Raw genomic sequence first — 24,319 nt, 5'->3', positions numbered from 1 at the left:
CATGGACTTCGGAATGCTCTGCTCGCGTGTTCTGGAAGACGCGAGTGGTCGAGCTAACTCTAAAGAGCGAGTGCGAGCATGGATGTCCGCTTGCGTGTAACCCAACGCGCCGACTCGCACGCTTCTTCCAGACTGCTCTTCCTCCTCCACCCTCGCCTGTCGCTCGTCCGTCCTCTCTCTCTTTTTTTTTTCTCGCTACCTTTCCCCGGGACGGTAGCCTAATCACGTGGCGTTTCGCTTAATCCCGCGCCAAGGTAACGTGACATATTAAAAGTACCGATTCGAGACTTGTCGACCACGTTTGGTCGATCCATATTCTCGTCCCTTGAATTTTTCTGAAATCACAGGGCGAAGCTAAAAATTTATACATAGTTCTGTTAATAATTCACGCGCGGGGGTGTTAGGTTCGGAAGCTCGTATTTATCGTTCAACGTTTATAAATGGCGACGTGGCGTATGTGCGTTTCCATTTTTAAAAGAAAGCCAAGAGTTCGGGAAGGCGGCCCACCGTCGCCGACGAAAAGCGACGCGCGTTTCTTTCGCGGCTCTTTCTTCGGCATTCTGGCTCGCCGATCCTTCTTCTTGCTCGTCTTCCTCCACTTCGAGTTGCTCGTTTTCTCACATTTGACAATTATTCGGTAATTTATCAAAGCATCCGCACACAATGGGCCAGCGCGAGCTCCGGGCAAGAGAGATCGCGAACGGCTCGTCCTTTGGGAAGGTAGTCCTTTCATGCAAACGGTGTCCGAGAAGTAGCGAGGACTTCGCATCGTTACTTTTTGGCTCCCCTTCCCTCTCCTTTCCGAAAATAACCGAATACGTTCTACCGGCGAGCGGGGACTTTTTTTAATTCCACCTGACGGAACAAGGTTTTCAATTTCCGATCTACATTTTATTTTACACACTTTTCCCGTCGGGCCATCAGGTCCCTTGTTCCATTATTTCCAGGAGTAACCACGCAACGTACAGTATTTTTCCCTGGAAAAATTATCTATGGATTCTCATTTTTTTTTTTTTTACTAGTTATTACAGATGTTAGGAAGCGTGCTCTTCCAGGGGGGGCAAAGATTTAATTGAATTGCGGCAAATCGAATAGTCGATGCTCGAACACCCGGTAGAACGGTATTCGAAGTACGGGACGTGCTCCCGGTGGATCGAACCCAGGGGAAGCGAATAACCGAAGGAACGAAGGAACAAAACTATCTCATTGTGTGTTAATACGTTTCGCTGGCCAAGTCGGTTCGGACTTTTGCCCTGTAAAGTGCTCTCGGTGCCCCCGCGTGTGTAGGTGCGTTCGCCCGCGTGAGAGAACCGCTTCTTGACTTCCTTTTACCCCTTTACTTCTCCGTGAACTCTCTTATCCCGCCACTTGTTGGGAGTTGAACTCTTATGGTAGTTAGTCGGCTCCGTAGCTCCGGGATCTTGTTTCTCCTCCCATACTTAATTTTCAAAAATGTCCCCCAGCGGTTTCCCATCCGTCGAAAAAAATTTGGTTAAATCGACGGGGCAAATTTATCGCGGTGTGATAACTGAAAATCATGAATATGATTTTTTTTTCCCCACGAGAAACGATCGACGAGGATGGTATTTTTCTTGCGTCCTCTCTCGATTACCACATGTTACTCGAACGAAGTCTCGACCCGTTCCAGAAGTTGTGGCGAACGCCGCCATTATCGGGGTCCCTTGTATCCTAAATTACGCGAAAATTCGAGCAGCAATTTTCAGCAGCTTAGAGAGGGCTTTGAACGTTCCGCTGGCCCTCCACGGGAGGATGGGCGAGCCACATATTGGATCATATCGTATCTTCCCACACCCCATGAATAATGCATTCGAGTTCTCTTCCTCTCGCCCTCTCCCACTTTTGCCACCGCCGCGTCGCACTCGCCCGGAGACGGCGCACTCTTCTCTCCCTCCCGAAAGTGCAGGAAAAAAATCGACATTTTCCGATAACCTTTATCCTTTTCTTTCCCCGGAGACGCCTTGCAGGAAAGAGGGAGATTTCTTCTTATGACCCCTGGCACCCGATACGTTGACCGGTCTCGCTTCGCGAAATTTTTCTGTAACCGAAGGTGCCATATATTTTACTTTAATCGAGGTAGATCGGCCGACTACCGTCCGTTTCGTAATTTATCGTCCTACCGAGATTATAATGCGTTGGTATGCACCGATTCGTGTTAATTGCTGACCTCTCCTTCCTTCTCGCTCTCCGCGTCTCCGGTCTCTCCGTCTCTCTCGCGTCCTCCCACTCTTTCGGCGGCGCGAGAGGCGACGACTTGTGCAATCCCCTGGTAAAATTATTGCCGCGAAACGATCCCTGGGAATCCCGAGGGATCGCCAGATTTGTCAGGATGACGATCGCGAATCCACTGAGGATAATACGTCCGGACACCTTGCTAAATGAGAATCTCTTATGGTAATTTGCAAACCGGAATGAGCTGCGGAAACGCCGTAACGAGATGAAAAATGGGAGTTTCTTCTACAAAGGCCGCGTTTAAAGAAGTATGTAAAAAGTGTAAAATGTCCCGGGGATTTTCGAGATTCGATTCAACGTTTATCTACGTCAGGGCGAATTTAATTAGCGCCAGTTGTAAGCGCCTTTTATTATATTTCCATATTTCTTCCGTTTCCCCGAGGAAGCCGGATGCACGTTTTGAGAATGCGCGATAGCGATCGGCGGGGCAAAATTCGTGGCGACCCGGTGACGTCTCCGAGGACGATTTCCAAGGATCCGTGTTTCTTTCCCTGTGGCGATGTTCCAACCACGGCCGGCACACCTTATGCATCGCGAATAGGATCGGAGACACGAGAGGGGCAGGATCTCCCGGTCCCGGGAGCGTGGAAGATGCTGAGCGCTCCTGGGATCGCGAGAGCGGTCCGAGTGTCAGAGCCGGCGAGATAAATCTTGGATTACCGCCGGTCCCCGCGCCCCTGGTCTCGTCGCTTCGAACTACTCCCGGTCCTTCCTCTTCTTCTTTTCCTCATCCTCCAGCTTCTCGACAACACGGGCTTAACACCGCCTTACACCCCGAGACAAGTTCGGGCTACCGTTCCGCTCATTCCGGCAAGACCGACCGATCCATTCCCGACTCGACTCGGAAACCATCCCGGTCGGATAACCGAATATCTCCATCTTATCAAACGGAAGAGGAAGGCGCGCGGCATGGCGGTCCATCCGAGAATTTTTGGCAATTTTTGGCAATTTCAAAACAAAGGGTGATCCAACGCGGAGAAAAGAGGGACGGATAACGAAGAAGGGTGGAAATATACCCACGTTATCGGGCAATTTATTATCGGGATTACTTGAAATTCGAGGAAATCGGAGCAGCGAGACTCGTCGAGTAGGTCGGCGTTTGAAGGAGCGGAGGAGCGAACGAACGAACCGAGAGAAGCAGGGCTAGAGGCACCCTGGACCGAAGAGAGGCCGAGGGGGTGCCTCCTGGGGATGCTGCGAGCTCCCCGAGTATCTCGAGCGAGCCCTCTTAAATTAATTACAGGGAAAAGATGCGCATATCCGATCCCCGTCCACCGGCGTGTCGGCCTCTCCCGAAGAGGGATCCGAGCCAGCGGAGTGTTTAACGTAGGATGGGCATCCTCGTTAGGAAAAAATCTGTTCCGAAAAAATTCCTTCACGTATCAAGCCTCGACCTAGGGGAGAGATTTAAGTAGTCCTTCCCTGGCGGTGTCCTCTTCCGCCGCAGCATCTCACCCCCGGGTCGAGATCCTCCCCGGAGCTCGCCCTCTCTCACCTCGGCCACTTTGCCGGCGTAATCCAACATCCGCCCCCTCTGTAAATCTTGCAAACCCTCCTCGAATACGAGGATCTTTCCAATTGGGGTAGTAATTCATCGGGTTACGAGCCCGTCCAAATGTCTGAATGAAAAGCGCCCCTTTGACCAGAACCTTCGAGTTTTCTCGAACCGGACGCGACGATCCGGTCGGATAAGCCGGGTGCTCTCCGAGCCAATTATCGGGTGGAGTTTCAATTTTATGCGACTCCTCTATTTTGTTTTACACTTTCCTATCGTCTCGAACGAGACGTAGTTTCTCCGGAACGGATTTTACTCGACCTGGTAATTTTTTCCCAAGCGTCGAATTTAACTAACCGTTTGTTAACTCATCGAGTGACGTTGACTAGGCATTAGTTGGGGATGGATTAAACGGGGGAACCGGGGGCTCGAATTATCATAGCTTCTAGGGCTCGTCGAGGGTGAACTCGACAGAAAATGGAACGACACCAGCGTCCGAGAGTAATCCCATAAGCGTCGTAAGTCTCGATGACTGGATGGAATAATTCCCCTAGACCTCGCCCTCTTCTTTGCCGGTGGCATCGAAATCCCCGTCACCGAGTCGACCATTTTCGGGGATTTCACGTAAACGGATCCCGAGGAGACCTCTCTTCCGTCATTCCCTCCTCTAGGAATTTACGGATTCGCCATTTATAAAACACCGTCCGTATAAAATACAACGTCCGATACACGATGTTCCTTGACGGAAATCCGGTAGAATAGTTAACGAATTCAAGCGAAACGATCGATTGGCGTAACTCGGACCAGCCATCTTGGCGTTTCCGTAAAAAGTGGACGATCCATTAATTTAATTACATCGGATTTACGCGAATTGCGCGTGCCTCGAGTTCTCACGCTCGGACAATGAGGACATTCATTCGCGGTCTGCAACAGGACCAGAGGTGGACAGCGATTCTCTCTTAGCTCTTAATCGTTCACCCGGGAATGCGCCTTTAAATGCAAACGAGGACACAGGCGTTCCGTGCTAAGCTCTTCGTATCCGTCGTCCTTTATGTCGCCGCATCTTCGCCGACTCGCCCACGCTCCTTCGGTCTTCTCTCTGACACGTGATTTTCTCCTATTCTTACGTTTTTCTCTTCGACATTCGGCGGTTGGACGAGCATCGTCGACGCTACGAGAAAATAAGTAATCCTTCGCATCGACGTAAATCCCACCGTTGGTCCCCAGCTTGGTTAATTAACAATAAATAGATACGTTTACAAAGTCGAAGTGCGTCCATCTTGGAATCGTCGACCTAGTCCCGGGGGCCTAGAATTTTGCGCGAAATCCGAGGAGGATAGGAGAGCATCTCTACCCGGTAACGAGTCCGAGAGTCGCGGGTCGAGAAGGGAGCCAGTCTCCGGTAGTAAATTCCTCGAGTCCGGTGAGGAAAGATCCACAGAGACGACGGGGACGAGGAAGAAGCCCTATTGGAGCGATCGGGACATACCCGGACGCGAAACCGCACTTCGTTCGAGCGTACTCCGGGCCCGGGGTAATAATACGCGAACAATACAGGTGACGTTACAGGTACCAAGGGTGAGACCGGCTCGGAGAGGGCGGGTGTACCCGTTACCCACTGTGTATGAAATATCAACCACCGTGAAACTCGAACGCCCTGAGAAACTTTGGCCATGCTTCCAGGGACGGTTGGCACGCCTGATCTCCAGTCTGGCGGCTGTCACCGTCGCGTCGCCTCGGGTCTCGAAATACGAAAAAATTCCCCCATAGAAATGGAATCGACTTTAGGGCGAGCGGAGCATTAAAATCTTGATACCGGTCGCGACAAAAATTTAGGGTAGCTTGCCGAATGCCTCGTTACTCGAATTTGATGAGACGCCGTCGAGGGAATTTCGGTTTTCGAGCCTTTGGAACCCGATGTCGATCCTTCGCGGTATCGGCGGACTAACGTTGAATCGTTGCCGAATCGATTCGCTTTAACGGACGTACTTCCGTCGCCGGTGTAGGACGGTTCACCGCTATTACCATTTGTCTTCCCGTAATCGGTACGCGAGTTAGCCGAGGGTCCATCCGCGCGTCACCTGCCCTGTATAGGCACTTCCATTTTAAATATATCAGGCTGTCGGTGTTGGATAACAGGATCTCACGCCGGGTACCGAGCCGGCTAACTTGCTGCAACCTAACCCACTCGCTGGCACCGCCAAGGAGAACTCGCTTCGAGCTCTCCCGAGAGGTCCGCGCGTCACCTTGGTCCTCGGCCTCCTCTCGCGCCTCCACTTCCATGTATCTCGCGTGCTCCCCGGATTCCGTACCTATTTTTTGCAGGCGTAAACTCTCCGCGTCCAGTTAATGCAATTACCGCGGTAGTGTCTTCTTCCTCCCTGGGACATTTTATAGTTTTCCCCCCTCCGTCCACCTTCGATGAAGCGCGGTGGAACTCGAAGCCGGGTTTCCAAGGGACAATGGGTACTTTATACGTCACCCTGGAAGAGGGTCGGATGGTGCGTCCATCCTCGACTTACCGATGCCTTTTTTCGTTACTTCTCGCGGTGAGTCGCGAAGTCGCGGAGTTTCTCCTCGGCTAGACCCGGGACACCCTCGTGGTTCGTCCCGGTGCTTTGGGAAATTCCATCTCGTTGTCGGGAAGACGCCACGGGGGTGTACGAGGAGGAACGCTCGGCCACCCCTTGAGAATTGCGATTTTTAAAAGGAAAAAAGGGGAAAACTGGAGTTTTCTTGGGACGGAAGGGAGGGGCAAACAGGGAGCCGTCAGCCCCACTCGAAAGTCGGCGAGTCCCGTCCGATGAATAATTCAGGGTGTCTTGATCCGGTCGGCTGACTGCGGATCGCTGCCGCGGACAGACGGATGGACGGACGGATTCCCGGCCTCTCAATCGACGTGGGACTCGTGATTTCTCCTTCTCGTCCTCTCTCGACTCTTCGGCTCCTTTTTTCCTCTTTGCCGGCGCGTCCCTCTCCAGCGGCCCGCGAGCTCGGTCGCGTCGTCTCTCTCGGCGCTTTCGGCACGCTCAGATTAAGATCGCAGCTCCAAATGTCAGAGCCGCGGCTACCGGCTACCGGCTGCCGTAGAAGGCAGTCACGGGGACGAGTCGCCTCCTTTGCTCCAGGCCGGGATTTCGGAAACCGGGTGGTCGAACCCCGCGCCGCGCTCCTTGCTCCCGGAGGATCCGCCCTCGTTACGGGGTTCCGCTCCTTTTCGAATTTCCCGTATTTTTCCTCCTTTTCTCCTGCCCGTCCTGCAATCGGTGTCGATTTCACGGTGAACGGCGTTTTCGTTTCATTTTCCATGTTAGCAATTTGTTTTTTTGTTCCTCTGGAATTGTTTTTACTCGGACTCGGAGGTGTTCCACCTTTTCTTCTTAACAACTGGGTGGAATTTATATTTTCTACCCTTTGCATTTTTGTGCCGTTCCCCGGTTAAATTTCAATGGCTCGGGCTCTTGAAGCACAGGGCATCATTAACCGGTCCGACAAACGTACGAGCCTTGAACCGGACTCAGCACGAGCTACTAATTGGCGAGAAGTGCCTCGGTGACAGTGCTCTCGCCATGGCGTTGCATGGTAGCCCTGGCCAGGGATTAGAATTGACAAAGTCACCACCACCGCCGTGCTTATGCTCGGCTTAATGGCGCGATTCTTCCCGGCGTCCACCTGACCTAAGCATACCGGGTGCCCCTTTGGCATCCCGATTTTATTTATCCCCTCGCTGTATATCGAACGTTCGATGCAATTCGAGTTATGAACCGCGAATCTTAGATGGGCGTTGTTTCATGGGATGTGGAGGCACATCCGCGTTTTCGGGAAACTCGCGAGCGGTTATAATACCTATAAATAGCCGCGCAATATTAATATCACGCACGACGTCACCGTGCTCCGATTTCAAATTAATCGGAACCAAGTACGAATGTCAAACACGCGAGAGCGAAACGGAACATAAGCTACAAATTGACTCGGCAACGAAGGGGACTTTTGATAATGCTGCCTCGCTTTGACTTCCAGTAATGACGGGAAATTATACTCATTTTTAGTCGTAGCGGAGGTACAAAACAATTTGTCGGGGAAGAGACGAGCAATCAATGGCGGAAGGCGTTAAAGGAAACGGAAGTCGTACGTTTTGTTTTAAGATTACTGAAATTTACGACCACGCAAAATGGGCAAAAGAGGCACTAAGGGGTAATCGACGACATCCTGGATGCGACGACTCGCGATACTTTCCGAAGAGACACCCACGGTATACAAAGATGGCGCGAGGCCGTCTTGCGTGCCCTCGCCTTTTTTTCCTTGCATCTTTTGACGTTCCTTCTCGGAGCCTAATTGTATCGGGTGTCTTAATCAGCGTGTAAGCTACCGAGCCAAGGGCTGATCCGACACTCCTTCCAGCCATCTACCCCCGCCGAAATTCCCTCTCCATCGCCTCGCTCTGCATCTCAAAGGAGCAATTTAAAAATATGTTAAGCCCCTGGCGCGTTATACCCGGTGTTCATCTTTCTCGCGGCTCTATAAACGACGTAAATGTCGGAAAGCCACGCTTTCTCGTCCAACGGTTGCCAAATGCCGCCCAAAAGCTCCGGCATAATTAAAAGAGGAACGCGTCAAGGGTTAAGCGGGAAAGGAGGGTGCCCGCTCGATATCGTCCACTGACACACGTGACCGGCTTTACCCTAAAAAGCAATAAACTCCGGTAGGAAGTCCTCCTGCAGCGACACCGCATCGATATCCCTACAAGATAATAACACAGCCGACTCCCCACTGCAGGGGTGGAACGTACCGAACGCCGCTGCGATATCTCTCCAAAGATGTCGCCGCCGCGCGATCGTTTGATCCCGCCGACTGATCTTATATTGCGAACATATGAATGCACCCACGTGCACTTTGCACCCGCGGGCAAGACATAGGAAAAGCTAACGATGATGGGGACCGTATCGAAATCTCGTTGAAAATTCAATTTCATTACAACAACCGTCGACGCGTATTAACGCAAGGTTTTGCCGTTTTACGGAAATCGGATTATAAAGTTTATGGACTGAAATCGATAGAAATCCATTCCATTCCGCCTCTACCGTTCCTTGGTACTTATATCATACCCCTTTCCTCCCCGACCCTCGCGCGCTGTACCTTCCTTGAATTGACTAGCTATAATGTCCGCCGTCCGAATTCTTACGGTGTTAATCAGATTCGCCATTTCTTTCGCCGTTGTATATGATGCAGCAAACGCTGAGGATGACTGATGACCTTTGTTATGTGGGTGATTCTAGTGGGGCATGTGTTCGGGGGCCGATGCGGCGCGGAGGCGCTCGGACTGGGCCTGGGGCTGCCGCTGGGCCCGGCCTACAGGTTCGCTCTGCCCCCGGTACTCGCTGCCAAGACCACCCGCTGCCTTGTGTTCGACCAAGGTAGGCTACCAGCCATCTTCCTTACCGCGACCGCGTGGATCGAGGAAACGGATCTCTATGCCTATGACCCACCGCCTTATCCACCAAGCACGAGCCAGATACTAAACCGCGTCTCTGCTACCGCCATTAACCACCGCCTCGGCTCCCGATAGTTTGCTCCTCGGATGGAATTAACCCTTTACCCTCGATATTCGCCCGCAAGCTTCGGATTTTTTTTTTTTTCGAACCACCTCCCCAACCCGTCCCTCGTTCCTAAGTATACGCGTCCCCGCTTTTTCTCGCCATCTTGACACGTCTCCCGATGCCGCTTATCTCATCTTCCTTGCATTCGATGTTGTTCTTTGTGCTAAGTATAAACGAACTATCGGAGTAGGGAGCTCCCGCGGGGGCTCCAGAAATAGTTCTTCACCTAATGGGTGTGCAGTCTTTGTCGCATGTCAGCTGACTACTCGATATTAACCTTTACTCGTAAGACCGAGAACGCTCGGGTGGAAGTAGGGTTCGTGTCCAAAGGTTAAACGCTTAACCCTAGATGTTATTAAAAATCGGGCAATGAAATTACAGGAAGGCTTTTTCTCCGAACGTTTCCTACATTGTCCGGCCAAAAATGTCCGTCGGTACGAGCAAACGTTGCAGGTTACCGTTCTGTTTATCCTGCGAGTCCGCAATTTGCATCGGTCTACTCGTCGAAAACATATTTCAATATCCGGTCTACTTTGCCCCGACCCTCGAAAATACGTTTCAATATCTATTTCCGGGCCGCCCTGTTTTTCACTCGGCATTTCCACCCCTTTCTGCTCGCACTTTCTCTCTCCGATACCACCAAAACTACCCTCTACGTGTTTTTTTTTTTTTTTCCAATCCGTTTTCATTTCGTGTCGGTACATATGCATCGAGTCCCCGCTCTTCTTGTCAGAGTGATCGGAAATCATAAACTATTTGTATGAATAACCAGACACGGATAATACCGATTTACGAGGGCACAAGCTATTTATTTTTCGGGGCCTATGTGTATGAATTTTTGTGACAGATTTCATAAAACGTTTTAAACCGTTGTAACCGTGTAGGAGTATTCCGTTGCATGTTTTACGCGTTATTTTTAAATTCTTCGCACAGGGGTCAATTAAATAGAGGAACGTACGCGTCGTACTAAATCTGTACAACTTTGAATTTTACAAATAATTTCGGAAATAATAGGAAAGTAATTAAAATGAGAGCGATTCGTTGGTGCGCGGATAAGAGGCGCATTTATTCGCCCGTCGACTAGAATTGACATCCCTTCCTGCTCCGATTGTTCGTCACATTTCGGGAGGCAGTGATTCACGAAGTGACGAATTAATCGGTACAAAGTAAAGACCAATGGGGATGACAGAGGGTGAACACGATCCGAGGGCAAAGTGGTCCGGCTAAGAGTGTTTCCTCCCCTTCGATTCATTCAATTGTGAGCTTTCCTTTGATTACGATTAACCTCCTGGTTCCCGATAATCTTTTTATTAATTGCAAAGCATATTTAACCCGTTTGCATCACTAGCACATAAATCCTCGAAAGGGTTACATATGCAAAAAAAATCGTGGGACGGCCCCTGGCCCACAATTTGAGGAACACTCCCAATTAGCACCTGCGTGTCACTTTTCAGTGGACGTGGACGCTTTCTTCGGTCGTTGAAATAAAATAATAAAACGATAATTTTATTTTATTTATATATATTGTGTAAAAGCGTGAGCTCTGTCGGAACGTTTCCATTTGACGGAAAATAGGGGCGATTTCTAGGTAGGATAACGATCTCGAGAATTGGCGGAAAACCGGCGAAAAGTTCGGGCGGAACGGCCGCGACGGAACTCGTCAGGCCTGTAACGACCGAGAGTGGCCGCGTCTCTCACCTCGGGCTCCTCTCCGAATCGTCTTCCTTTTACGGCTAAATTAATGTTTAGCCTCAATAAAATCGGCCTTCCACCTCCACCCCTTCCGAGCTGCTCCTTTCGCTCCCCGCGGCTCCGTCGAGCCTCGAAAGCCGAACGCACCGCGGCCAAGGACTTTACGACGACTTTACCACTCGTCCATAAATACGCTAGGCGGCGGCCGCTCCGCCGCGTTTCAAACGCGAATTACCCGAACGTTAACGGAGATAATAAGAGCCCGGGAGGGCGCGACCATCGAACGCCACGTCTCGTGGATCGCGATGGATCGCCAAAATATTAACCTCCCCGTTTCGCTTCTTTACTCCGAAAGGTGTTTCTGGGTCTCGGTTTAGTCTTTGATATCGCTCCTCGATAAATACGTTCGATTCGGGGCGTCGATGTAGGTTTTAAGAAATTCCGGCTCCGGTCCCTTCTTATTTATTTTCTCCTTGACCCGAGCGAAGGGGGAGGGCCGAGGTGGAGGGCGACGGGGACGAGTCTCGATATTTTAATAAAGAATATTGCAAATGGCCACCCACTTACTTAGTCACGGCGAGCGATTGCGATAAATTAACGGCTCGCGCTTTATTCTCCTCTCTTCGCCCTCTTTCTCCGCTTCCTCGCTGCCGGAAGGCGCGAACTCGCTAAAGACCGACCTCCTCCTTATCCTTTCGCCTCCTCTTCCTCCTCTCCTTTCCTTCCCTTCCCTCTTTCGCTCCAGGGCGCACCCTCGGCCGCGAGCTGGCAGCGTTTTTAATTACCGCTTTAATTAGTCTAGTGTCCGATCGACTTAGCTTCTTTTTCGGAATACGTCCGGATACCGCATCGTACTAGAAAGAGTTCACTTCCCCTTTGCATATTCTCGGCCTTGAGTAATTGAGCTCGTTGAATCCTTTCGCGGACTCGGTCGTTACGGTAGGAGGAAAAGGTGAAAAAATCGGGATCGCGTTGGGGAGTCGAGACACGGTTATCCGGTCGCTGTTTCGGTCGGTCAGGTGCCCTAAGGAAGTCGGGGATGGCTCCGGGGTAGGGTGGCTCCTGGAGGTGGAGGAAGAGGTAGGGGCTTCCTCTTATTACCACTTCATCTGCAATTAACATTTATGGGCCTGCGACTCCGCTTCGTGGAAAAACTAATTAAATATTCGCCGAGCTGCGCGGGAAACGGTGGCCGTTACTCCTTGCAACCCTTGACTGTTAAGCCGTGACTTAAGGAGGAAAAGGAGGAGCAACGGGCCAGGGGGAGGTGATAAAGAGAAAAGCCGTAGAGAATAAATTAAACGATCGCCAATTAAAATCACTTCGGAACGGGTGTACCTTTATTTTCTAACCTTCTTTATCTTTTTCGCGTTTTAATCTCTCGGCCGCGTCTTGGGAGAATTTTATTAAACGCTCGTCGAACGAATCGGCGAATTATGAACGTCGATTCTTCGTAGACGTCCACGTCGCGGAGTGGGCAGAAATTACTCGGGAAAATTGAGTTGCACTTAATTATTCGTCGTCGGGATTCGGATTCGATGTGTCCATTCATTCCGTATGGCAAGAATCGTCGTGGCTAACTGATTGCGAGTAAATATACCGTTCCTTTTTTCTTTTTCGAGTTCGGTTTCAATCGGCGAATTGGTGCCCGGTCGGGGTCTCTCGTTCTCTCCCGTCCCGCAGACGCGGCGAGAGCGACCGCGCGGCGGCTGTAAGAATATATAAATTTTAATGGCGGTATTTTAATGTTCCCGGTTTCGGGCCTTTAAGTTAGTGGTTTTCCTAGTAGCGATCTTCGGCCTGCTCGTAATCAGCGACGCGGGCGCGAACCCGCCGCCATTTCCCGGAGCGGCTTGTAATCAAATTTTGTTGTTCCGCGAGCGGATTTTAATGGCGGCTCCACGTTTTCGTATCGCGCTCCTTCTTGCACCTCCTATTGTGCGTGGCTTTACGGGACGCTTAAACATCCGCTAACCGTGATCGTCGTCGAATACGGCCACTATTACAAGAAGTCGAAAATAAACCCGCAGTCGATCAACCCGTCCGTGAAAATGATTTTCGATCATCTAGTAAAATCCCGTTCAGCGTGGAAAATTCAATCGAGTCATTGGAACCAAAATCGCGATATCTATTCGAGGGTCAACGACGGAAACGCGTCAAATTTTGGATAAGATATTTTCCGGAGCCGTCCTTTGGAGCGAGAAAATTTATTCGTCGATCTGCTTTCTTGCGGATTAGGTTTCTTATCACGGCAAATAAACGAAACACCGACTTGCAAAAATTGCTCGTCCTCTCTCGGACAAGCTCGCGTGGGCATTCGAAGCTCGTCACACTCCGCTGCTCGAAGATCCGAAAAAAATCAGGGGCGGCCTTCGCAGGGTGCTTTAAGAGGGGCTGGGAGAAGCGGAAAGAACGGAATTTAATTAAGTGAAATTACTGTCGCGCGAGAAGGCGAGAACCGGCCGACGAGACGAGAGGGACGATGCGCCGAAAAGGTGGCGACGGCCCTTCTCTAGCGAGGCGATACCGCCGGGCAGTAATGATCTCTGCCGCTGATAAAACTAAGTAATAAAAAGTAAACGAATTCCCAGCTTTCCGCCAACTTTTCCCTTATTTCGCCCTATCGACTTTCCCCTGGTCTTGGCCCTTTGCATTGACTCATTCCGATCCAAAAATGACATTCATCCCCCACGGGTGACCGTCCACGAAGAAACCCCGATTCCCCTAAATTTCCGCCTATTTTTAAATGACCTATACGTAATTCAGACATTAATAAAAAAAATGCACGAACCTCCGCTTTCAACGTCTAAACCCGAAAATTGGTGAAAATCCGGCGTCGTTGGTCGGGATCCGCGTTATCGGCCGCTCGGTCACTCTTCGACGGATTTTCCCCCGCATCCGGGAGCTTCTTCTATCAGCGGAAAATGGCGGTGAGATACGAGAGTCCTCGTCGGTGTCAGGGTGGGAAACAGGAGGGCATAATCACGATGTGTTACTACCTATTTGTCGGCGGGTCGTAACAGCGTCGGAGGTGTACAGGGGGTGGTGACATCGACGTCGAAACGTAGAACGGCAAGCCGGCAGCGTGTACGGGGTGCAGAGGGTCGGCAGAGTGCGGGGCGCAATCCACATAAGCCCGGCACACACGATAAGCGTGCCGATAACGCTGCCACCCCTCGCACCATCCCCGAAAAGGTCCGCCTGCTGGTCGGTTTCCACCCCACCGTAGGCGCTTTAAATTTTACCCGATTTTCTTTAAAATTGCGAACTACCCCGCACTGCCGAGAGAGACGGAGGGGCATTGGGGTGGAATTCAGCCCCATATACCACCGAATCTACAGATAGCGTTGACGAATAGGACGCGGGGCTTGAAAGCTGAGGACTGTTTAGAGATTCCACGGCCGATAAAACGCGATCTCGTATGAGCCGACCGATACACGCGTAAACCTCGCCTCCGTCTCCTGTGCGTGCATATGCAACGAACGGGGTGGCTTTAGGATTTCGCTATCTTACCTTCCGGGGCAATCCGCTTAAAGTGGATTCTCATTCGGGGAAATTCGTGCGGATGTCGAGAGTGGCTCTTTGACGCGTTGGACAAATGTTGGCACTGCAAATTCGTTCCGAAGGTAGAGGTACACTTTTAATTCACGATATCCATCGTGACTGGATTTATTTGCCGAATTATGCCTTGTTCACTCGGTGATCCACCCCTAGGTACGGATTTAACTAGCGTTCCCGTGTAAACGATTTCGCGCCTTTCTTCGCGATATGCAGAGGGATAGGGCGGACCTCATCGTTTTAGATAGTAACACGATCCTGGATAACGGGGTGCATACATTAATTATTTTTCAGATTTTTCCACCTCGAACCGTGGACTGCTCGAATTTATACCTACTTTTTTTTTAATCCTATGGGATAGTTATGAAAAGTTGATAGACGCTCGCGGATGTTATTCCAATTTTTCGCGACGACTGGCATCGAACTCTCTGCAGTTGCACCCTTTCGCCCCGGCGCGTCGCTGTACTTAAGAGTCTTTTATTTGCTTCGGATTAATCGATCGTATATTAACGCTATCGGCATCGGCAATGCGTTAGTCAGGGGAAAATAAAAAGGTTAGCCCATGTTCTGCGGTTACGAACGTTACTGCGAATAAAACGCACGATCCAGAACAACACGCGTAGCCGTTTATCCGGCTCGGATTTATTTGCCGGATGTTTCGCTTAGCGAATGCCCGGAGGAAATGCGAAATATCGATAGTCGGGAGAGGAGATATTTTTTTCGCGAATTGATAAGGCTCGTTCTCGCAAGAGGCGATAAACGTTAACGGATATCTCTATTGTCACAGAGGCGTTGCGCGGTTTTCGGTCGACGTCGGCATAATCGTTTTTCCGTTTTTTGGTAGATATTACGGTTCGTTAGTCGACCAGTTTATGATAGCATTTTAGGTACGATATCGAGGAATTATTTATGCGTTCGTTAGTCAACTCCAAGATTTATAGCCGCGCTGTAAACGCGAGAGTGACGCGATAATAATTACCGGAGAAATAAGCTAGTTACCGGACTCTAAAAAAAACTACACGTACCTATGCGAATAATAACTTGTTATTGAAACAAGCAATAAAATCCATCGACGAGGGCTAACGTCGCTCGACTAAAGCATCTTTCCAAGAATCTTGTAATACACCTTTGAATCCGTTTGCGCCTCTTTCGAAATCCCTCTTTATCGGTATTTCGCTTTCGGTCAATAATTCGATATTCCCCATTTCTTCCCGAGGCGTCAAATAAACCGTAGCGGGCCAACTAAGTAAAACCGGTGTACCATAAAAAAGGCAGCATTTATCGTCGCCCTTGGCTTCTTCTCGGCCTCTCGTAGCTTTGGCGTCTCATTTGCAAAAGAATTACAAGGCGGAGTCCGTAAGGCCTGCGGTCGCGGTAACCGCGAATCCGCCGCGGATCTCCCGGGGGTTTCGGCTCTTTCTTCCGTGGCGTTTGATTAAACCGGCGTCGTCGCGGCGCTTTTCGGTCGTTTGTAAGCGGCTCCGGTTAACCCTGAGATATTATGTAGCCGCGTAAACGCAGTGACAAACAATGCACGGCCCGTTTCTAGTGCACACGCGCGTCGCGGGTGTGTACACGGGCAATATGGAAGATCATATGTCATGCTAGGGGTTCCGCACACCCTCTTTACCGCGCGTTTACCCAGAGCGAGTCCACCCCATAGTCGCTCGCTCGTTCGCTCGCGCGCGCGCACGCGCACTCGCCCCCGCGGATTGAATTCCTGCGCAGAGGTAACGCGCCCGGAAACGAATAGGCCAAACAAAATAAATAGTAAGGGTTTCCGCGACCACCGGACATTCCAACGTGCCACCGAGTCCCTGTGTGCGTTTCTCGGGCCAGCGATTGCGTGGCTTATTAATCCCGGGCTAAACCCATAAAGCGGCTACCCACGTGACAGCCGCCATGCCGCTGGCTCCCCCAGTAATTCCTCGCACTATTTTTTAAGGAAGGAAACCCATAGCAATGGAAATCCATTTTTGGATCCTTCGAACGGGTTGGGCTATTTTTATTGTTTGGTGCACTGGGAAATTTGGATATATGAGTCGCTTTGATTTTGGACGTTTGCAGGGGATTTTCTCATTCGTATGTTGCATTGAAATTATGTTGATATGGAGAGCGAGGAGCTGGACGAAAAAGAGTTCATTTTGGTTGGGAGTTCAATTTAGACTTTACCATCTTGGAAGGAGTCATAAGTTAAGGTGGAGGGAGATTTTCGTACTTATTTCGGCGCTAGACCTAGAGAATTTCTTCTTTCCTCGGAGATGAGATTTCCCGAATTCCTTTCTCCTTCCACCGGGCGGAGGGGGTTGAGTCGATTGTTTCCGGTTGCGGCGGTCCTTCCGGCAATACGATTCTGCGCAGGAACGTAACAAAGGTGGGGGAAAGGGGCGACAAGAGGGGCGGAAAGCGCGTGGTACAAGTCAGCCATGGCGAGAGACTCTTTGTCCGAGTAACAATATAAGGGTGAAATGCTCAGGGTTGCAGGACCCGGGGGTACAGGGGATGATGTAGGGATTTATTACAGTGGCATTCTAGCCCGATAATTCTACGAATACGACTGGCAATGGGGTAGTTTGTTCTTCCGCATTGTCGTCGGAGAGGGAACTCCAAGGACCAGGGTTTGGGAGAGGAGTTATATCTCGCGAAGGGCCGAATTCTCAATTTTTTCTGCTTATAATTCAGATCCTTGCCCAGCCCTGATATGCATGAAGTAAAGTATCGAATTTTTTGTTTCACATTCAAATTTTTGTTTAGCATTTCGAGCATTTTTTATAACATATCCCCTTGCCCATGAAAATTAATTCCACCGTTTAAATACCCCTGACCATATATTCGGCACAGATTAATATCCAATTCATTTTGAACAATTCAAACGTATCCGCTGTATTTTATAGAGTTACTTAAAAAATTTTGTAGGTCAAGAATCAAAGGTGTCACGAATGCCAGATTCATCTCGTGGGACGAGACGAGTCGTCTCTCTTTCTCTCTCTCCCCGTTTCGAATTCGAGCGAGGAAAGACGAGCAACGCGACAATGGAGCGTTGATTTACGCGTATATAAGTGCGTCCCGTTCGAAGGACGCGAAAATACTTTACACTCGTGTAGAGGGTGGGATGGATCGGGCTGCAGGGGGTTTTCCGTGGCCGGAGGAAGATGCAATATCACCCGTTATGACAGCCTCGTATTTTAGTAAGGTGGGGTGTACCGCACAGTGGTTGCTCCACCGGGGTATAACAGTGCACGGTACACACATCAATCACCGGCATTTTAATATCGGCCAGCCATACAATACCACCAGCGAATTCTCCGACCCACCCTCCGCCGATGGCCCCTTTCCGCGCCCCCACGGCCTACGACCCCGTACAGCCCTGAAACCGTTTTTACGGCAAATTCTTCTAATTCATCCCTGCCGGACGCTGCCCGTCGTTCCCAACTCCGAATTCGTGTTCCAGCCACGTCGCTCGTCGCTCTTCGCTTTCCGCCCCACTGCTGCAGCTGCAGCTGCGGGACCCTCCCTGTATAAATGCCCGTTTTCAGGGCCATGTCGCAGGAATTGTCCGATAAGGTCTAACCACCGCGAGAAATTAATGGTTTCAAGGTTGCAGGTATGCCCAAATGATTCTTCTTGCGCCTCGTTTCGGCAGAATCGTTGAGACGTTTCAGTTTTCTATGGGGAAGTATTTTTAATAGCCTTTCAAAATCGTTCCTAAAATTGTAAGGAAACCTTACGGTCAAGCGTTTTATTACGCGTCTTCGATTTCACCGTTTGGTGTTCCTTGGCGTTGTCGGAGACGGAAGGAAATAAAAAGCTGGAAACGTATCGAGGCGACGGAGGCATCAACGGGGTTGCATCCCATCGGGATGAGATCGTCGAGGAGTTTGCATAGAGAAATGCGACGAGAGGCGGAAGGAAACTGCAGGGTCGGAAGGGGATGCCCCCTAAGGGTGCAGGGGATGCTGGAAAGGGTGGATGGATGTTTCTCGTAAAGCCAGCAGCCCGACAAATACAAATTCTTGTCCTTTTCCACTCGCTCGCTCACTCGTCGAGTTACGAGGGCGTTAAGCCGCCTTTACCGCTTCCGACGTATTTTAAACTGCTTTACATATTTTTTTTTTCCTCCACCAACCCCTCGTACTTGCGGTGCACCTCCAACCGCGACGACCCCGGGACGTCCATTCGCGGACCCATTTTTTTTTTTTTTAAGGACATCTTAAGTGGCGTTCGCCCGAAATGAAAATTGGCAAATTAGCATTCTGTCTTTATTTTCCGTCCGTATGTAGGATACTGAACTTTTAAGATAACTTTTGCGAGTATTACGAGATGTAATCCCTGTTGAAAAATGTGCACTTGTGTGCTTAATTTTTGGATGTCGTTGAAACTGTTTTGAATTGGATAAGGAAAATTTGTACCAGAAATACCTGTGGTCTGGAAATACCTCCAGAAACGGTTCGCGGTACATTTTAGCGCCGTGGCATGCGGTTCGTCGTGAGGGATTTAGGAAGGATTAGGATAAGATTGAAATCTCAAGGTTTTTAAAAATACTTGGGAGGGTAACCCTTCTCCGAGAGTTCCGAATGAGTTCTCCGTCTTTCTGGACACATAAAGACGTCGACGTTTCGAAAATAAACCTTTCCGTCGTCCCTCCCTCTATTCCTCTTCGTGTCCAGTTGGTACGCGCAAACACGTACAGATTTTATTTTTAGTGTCGAGAACTTTTTTTTTCGACAGGATAGTAAAAAAAAAAAAGGGAGTAAAAACGTTTTATCGGATTGACAAACCTTCCATTAGCAACCGCAATTACTGCGGAAACTGCGTTGAATGTTTTACGCGGCGTCGTTCGCGTGTCGTTGCATGGTTTACCGAAAAATTCTGTTTCGGAGGGGAAAAAAAAGAAATATAGCGACCTACCGGCAATGCAGCGCATTCCACTCAATTCGAAATCAAACGAGCTGTCTCGCAAATATTTCCGACGATGATTTTCCCGCGAAAATCGCTGTCATTTTGCAGAATCGAACGATTGTATTCGACGAGCGCTCTTCGACGTGGTTGGCGTCAAACCTTAACTTTGCATTGGAGAAGTGCTGCAAAAAATGAGTCGATAGGGATGTTAAAATTATACCTATTTGATATAAAATTGGACAATAAAAACAATAGAAAAATTTATTCGTGGCTTTAGGCCTTCCCTCGCGTCGAACGTTGCGTCGCGCGTCGCACGCCGCGCCGGGGCGTCGCTCGCGAATTTGACGCGACGCGCACCGCGGATTACCCGACAGGGTTATCATTTTATTCGACGTTAAACTCGTATACCGGGATACATTTGTTTTTAATTAATAAAACAGAGTAAGCGCCGATCCGTGGGATGCTCGCGTGCCGGTCGCCACGCCACACAGGGCTATCGGATTTAAAGCGCCGTTCGCGTTTCGCGGTCCCCCGACCACGTTGTTCGCGCAGTAGGATTGACCTCCGGCAATGCATCGAGATCGCTCACGAATCCGCCATATTTATTTCCAACTATTCAACATAAACATTCTTCGCCGAAATATCCTCTTCGGTACCTAGTTATCTCCTATTTTCTATGAGATGAGTGTGATATTTTTATTTTATATTGTATATTTTATATTTTATTTCTTTATACTTTATATATTTTTTGTACGTCTGATTATTCTACATTTTTCTGGTCGGACGGAAATAATTTCCCAGCATCATACAATAGTTCTTACGTAACTGAAAAGGTGGTAGTTAGTGTGCAAAAATTTCGGAGAAAAAGTGGCTGAGAGATACCATGTAATACCCGTTGAGCTTATACGAAAATGCGTTTTCTTTGTTTTACTCTATTTGACGTGTGTCGAGAAAAAACATCGAACGAATTCCCTCACTTTTTTCGCGGTTCAATTTACAGGTTCACTTTACTGGTAAAAGTATCTGAAAAACTGCGACATGCGAGACTGTGGTACACTGTATAAATATTCTGTTTCGGGGGAAAAAAATGTTTTCATTTACCAGTTCAGTCCCTGCAAAAGTATTGTTTAATTCACGGGTAACGGGTCCGGCAAAAAGAAGATCAATTCGCGTCCTCGGGATATTTTCATTCAAGGAAATTTCCATTTTTTCGTGATACTTGATGCCTAATATATCATTCGAACCTGTTTCATCGATACTTTGGAAACATCGGATAAGTGAAGCGGGTGGTATACCAACCAGATCATATACCCGATTGTTTTATTGATTGGTTAATTTTCCTGATAGCTGAAGAATTAATAAATCAGTGGTGTACCATGAAACCCAGAGAAAGATTTCAATGTATTACATCGCAATATTCCATTGACGAGGCAGGGTCAGTGACCCGGAAAATTTTCAAAATTTCCGCGAATTTACAGAATCCAGAGGTAGAGAAATTCGTTTGAAGCCTGGTATAGACATACGCCGGCAAAAGGTGTTACCAAATTTGCAATTAATCATTGCTATAAATAATCCTTTAATTAAAGGAGACATTTCTCACAAAGCGATGCTTCGGAATCAATATGACGTTTTAATCTAAAATATGTGTTTAACGCCGATACCTTCCGGTAATTTTATTTATAATGAAAAGAAAAGAGCGTTAAAATTGAAAAATTTCAAAGTGCTCGAGGAAAGTCAAAATTCCTTCGTTCTAATAACAAATGCACCGAAAGTGCCTTTCGCAATAAAATAATCACTATGTAATGGAATATTTAAGTCGATACAATTTTTCCCTTTTCCTTTTGATATCCTTTTATTGAATCGAATAAATCTGCGGCAGGAAACTCGAGGAATACGCCAAGAACATTCGGGACAAATTTTGATTCCGTTCGATCGGGCGTCAGAGTTCGCGTTAGGAGTTTTCCCTCCACAATCGCGATGGTTAGAGGAAAAGTTCGGAAGGGGTGCGGTAACGGCGATAACCCTCTGGTTCACGGGGTGAATCATAACCTCTCGAGCAGATATTACCAATGCAAAGATCCTTCGATCCGGTACATAGCCGGGGCACATCCTCGCCTCGCTTCGTCAGGATCCGCTATCCGTTCTTTTCGTTAATTACTAATAATATTCAGACAACGGTGCCGTTTCGACAGGGTGCGAGGGCGAAAAATATACACGAGGCGCCAAGGGGTGGTTCCTGGCCGGGCGGCATGGCCAGCTTTTCGAGGGGAACGCGGCTCTCGCATTACCATACGCAAACAGACGGAGGATCGTCGGCGGCAAGAAAAATGAATAAAATTATAAAAGAAGAGAATTTCGAGAGCGCTCTACATCGGGGAGGAAAAGAGAAAACCCGAGGGCAGCTCCTGTCAGTTTTGACACCGCGGCGCCTCGGAAGAGAGGTTAGGGTGGCAGGAGGGTTCGACTCGAGGAAAAGATGCTTTGCCTTGTACTCGAAAGAAAATTCGGTGCCACGTGATTATGCATAATTCAGCATGTCGGTGGTACTCGCGACTCCTCTATGCTCCTCCCAACTACGCGGATGGATAACCCGGGGGTCTATCTCTTGGTCGTCTTCATCGTAGAATGCAATTTTTTGCCACCGGCAAATGAGGGGGCGGAGATGTAACGCTTCTTTGCATATGGAGCGAAATTCTTTAAAAGAGACCTTATCATCCGCTGCTTCTACTTACGGGCCTTAAATTATATTTCCTCTTTTATGCTCCCCTTAATAATCGCGTCGTAATTCGAAAGAAGCTAATATTGCCGCGGAGCGAACGATAACCGTCCGTGCCTTAGAAAATATTGCAATACGTCCGGTTCCTCTATTCGTTTTCTCTCCGAGATGACCGTCACTTGTTCGAGGAGGTCTCCGAAGGGATGCGCGAGGTACGTACGGTTACGCATCGTGAGTTACGCACCCTCGATGATGGGACAGAGGGGACCGGGAAGGATCACGTACCCGCAGGGGTTTAAGATGTCGCTAATCTCTCCCGCATGTTGCGAGAGACGAAAATCCTCCCCTATCGACCCTCATCGTTCCCTAACGAGAAAGAAAATTCGAAGGTAGCTCCGCCAAGAAGTCGCTTTCCATTTCTTTGTATCACCCTCCTCGTAATAACGCGGAGAACAAATTCCACCCCTGGAGAAACTCGCATTAAAGCGACTTGAGACATTCGCCCCAAAATATGTATTTCCCGTAATTAATACATAATGGGAGGGATAATATCTAAGTCATAATTTTTAATTCGGGGTAGATAACCGGAGTAATAATTTTCTCGGGACGATCACGTATATGCTCTGGAATTAAAATCGAATCTAGGGGATTTCAACGTCGAGGGTCCGCGCGAAATTTGGAGCCGACTCCACTACCGATCCACGGTTTGCAAACAGTCGGGAGAAAACGGAGGAGGTTCGTCGAGCTCTTTTTTGGCCGAAGTAAGTTCGGGAGGGTGAGTGGCGGATGTCGAACGTGCATGGCAGACTATGGCAGTGAATTTGGCAGAGGGTGAGTCGAGGGCCGGCGGGGTGAACGATGCCTGGTATAAGTCAGAATGCGGACAGGCACGTGGTTACGGGGGATGAGAAGTTTAAATGGCTCGTCCGTATGGTGCGTCTCCACCCCCGTGTCCCGCCTCATCTACCAGCCGCTCTTCAACCCCCGCCGGAGCGAGCGAGCCACCGCCACTAACTACCTAACTACCTAGCTTATTTGTCAGCCTGGACTTTACAGCGCGATATTTCTTACGACGTGTCTTTTTTCCCACCCCTTCGACTATCCAGCGGGTCCGTTCCCTTCGTTTTCGGATTTCAGACCTCGAAAATGCCGGATGAGTTTCATCGAGAGGTCTCTTAACTTAAACCACAAAGTATCTATTTTTTCAAGTAATTATTATTTACGATAAGTCTAATAAACCTTGCACTGCCTCTTGCGTTATTTCGGAACCGCCGATGATTGATTCTTAAATCGAAGCTGTCGATTCGTGGCCGGTACTTTATCGAGGCCAGGAAAAGTACATACACAGAGGGGCGCCGAGTTGGTTTTTGCCGGAAGTAATCTGACGGGCTAACTCGTCGATGGGGGATGGTGGTTTACCGCGTAACCGGAAGTAGCCCAGGGACTAGATCCGCGGTGAACCAAATTCTGCCAAATATTTGTAAAACCAATGAACAAGCGAAAATGAATTTCACGGCCGGTATTCGATGGCCGGTCACGGGAGAAATACCCTAGGGATATATTTACTAATTTGCAAATTGGTAACGCTAATTCTATTCGGTCTTCAAACGTTGTTATACGGCCGATCGGATTTAGTGGGGCACGTATTAAAGTCGATTAGTTTTTTAAAATAATTCCGCGTTTATTCAAGATCGATTTTAAATTTATACAGAAAATCCCTTCAATGCGTTAAATACATTTAATGGAGTATAGTAGATTTTGTTAATCGCGTCGGATGGTATTATCGGAAAATATAGTAAGAAAGATTATGGTCTTGGAGTGAAGTTGCCGAACGTCATTTTCCCTGAGCAAGGGTTCACCCTATCCGGGCTTAAGTTTCGACGGTGAAAATCGAGAATTAGACAAGGGAGGAGGAACAGCCTCACCGAGGTGGCATCCTTAGGAAACTCTAGAAGAAGAGAGGTAGAGCCGACGGTTCGAAGTTCTGTCGATTTGGCGCATCTGTGCCCGCCGCGAAGTTACTAGGTTAGGATTCCACTTAAATCACTGGGTGGAAGTTGAGGGCGTTAGCGCGGCCTCGGGAACTCGACAACCTCGTCTCAACCTTCGTCC

At 49.1% G+C, this 24,319-nt stretch overlaps 1 protein-coding gene across 1 annotated transcript in view; it reads left to right on the top strand.

Annotated features, from left to right (window-relative positions):
• Positions 1-24,319, top strand: part of LOC105697909 (E3 ubiquitin-protein ligase Rnf220) — a 96,912-nt gene that overhangs the window by 18,949 nt on the left and 53,644 nt on the right. The window contains exon 4 of the mRNA XM_012421642.1: positions 9,022-9,159. Coding sequence (XP_012277065.1) covers positions 9,022-9,159 — 138 coding nt within the window. The remainder of the gene's footprint in view (positions 1-9,021; positions 9,160-24,319) is intronic.

This window comes from Orussus abietinus, unplaced genomic scaffold, assembly GCF_000612105.2.
Source record: "Orussus abietinus isolate OABI.00-Male unplaced genomic scaffold, Oabi_2.0 scaffold1, whole genome shotgun sequence".
Lineage (NCBI taxonomy): Eukaryota > Metazoa > Arthropoda > Insecta > Hymenoptera > Orussidae > Orussus > Orussus abietinus.
The sequence above is the reverse complement of the archived record's forward strand: the minus strand, read 5'-3'. Positions and strand labels throughout refer to the sequence as shown.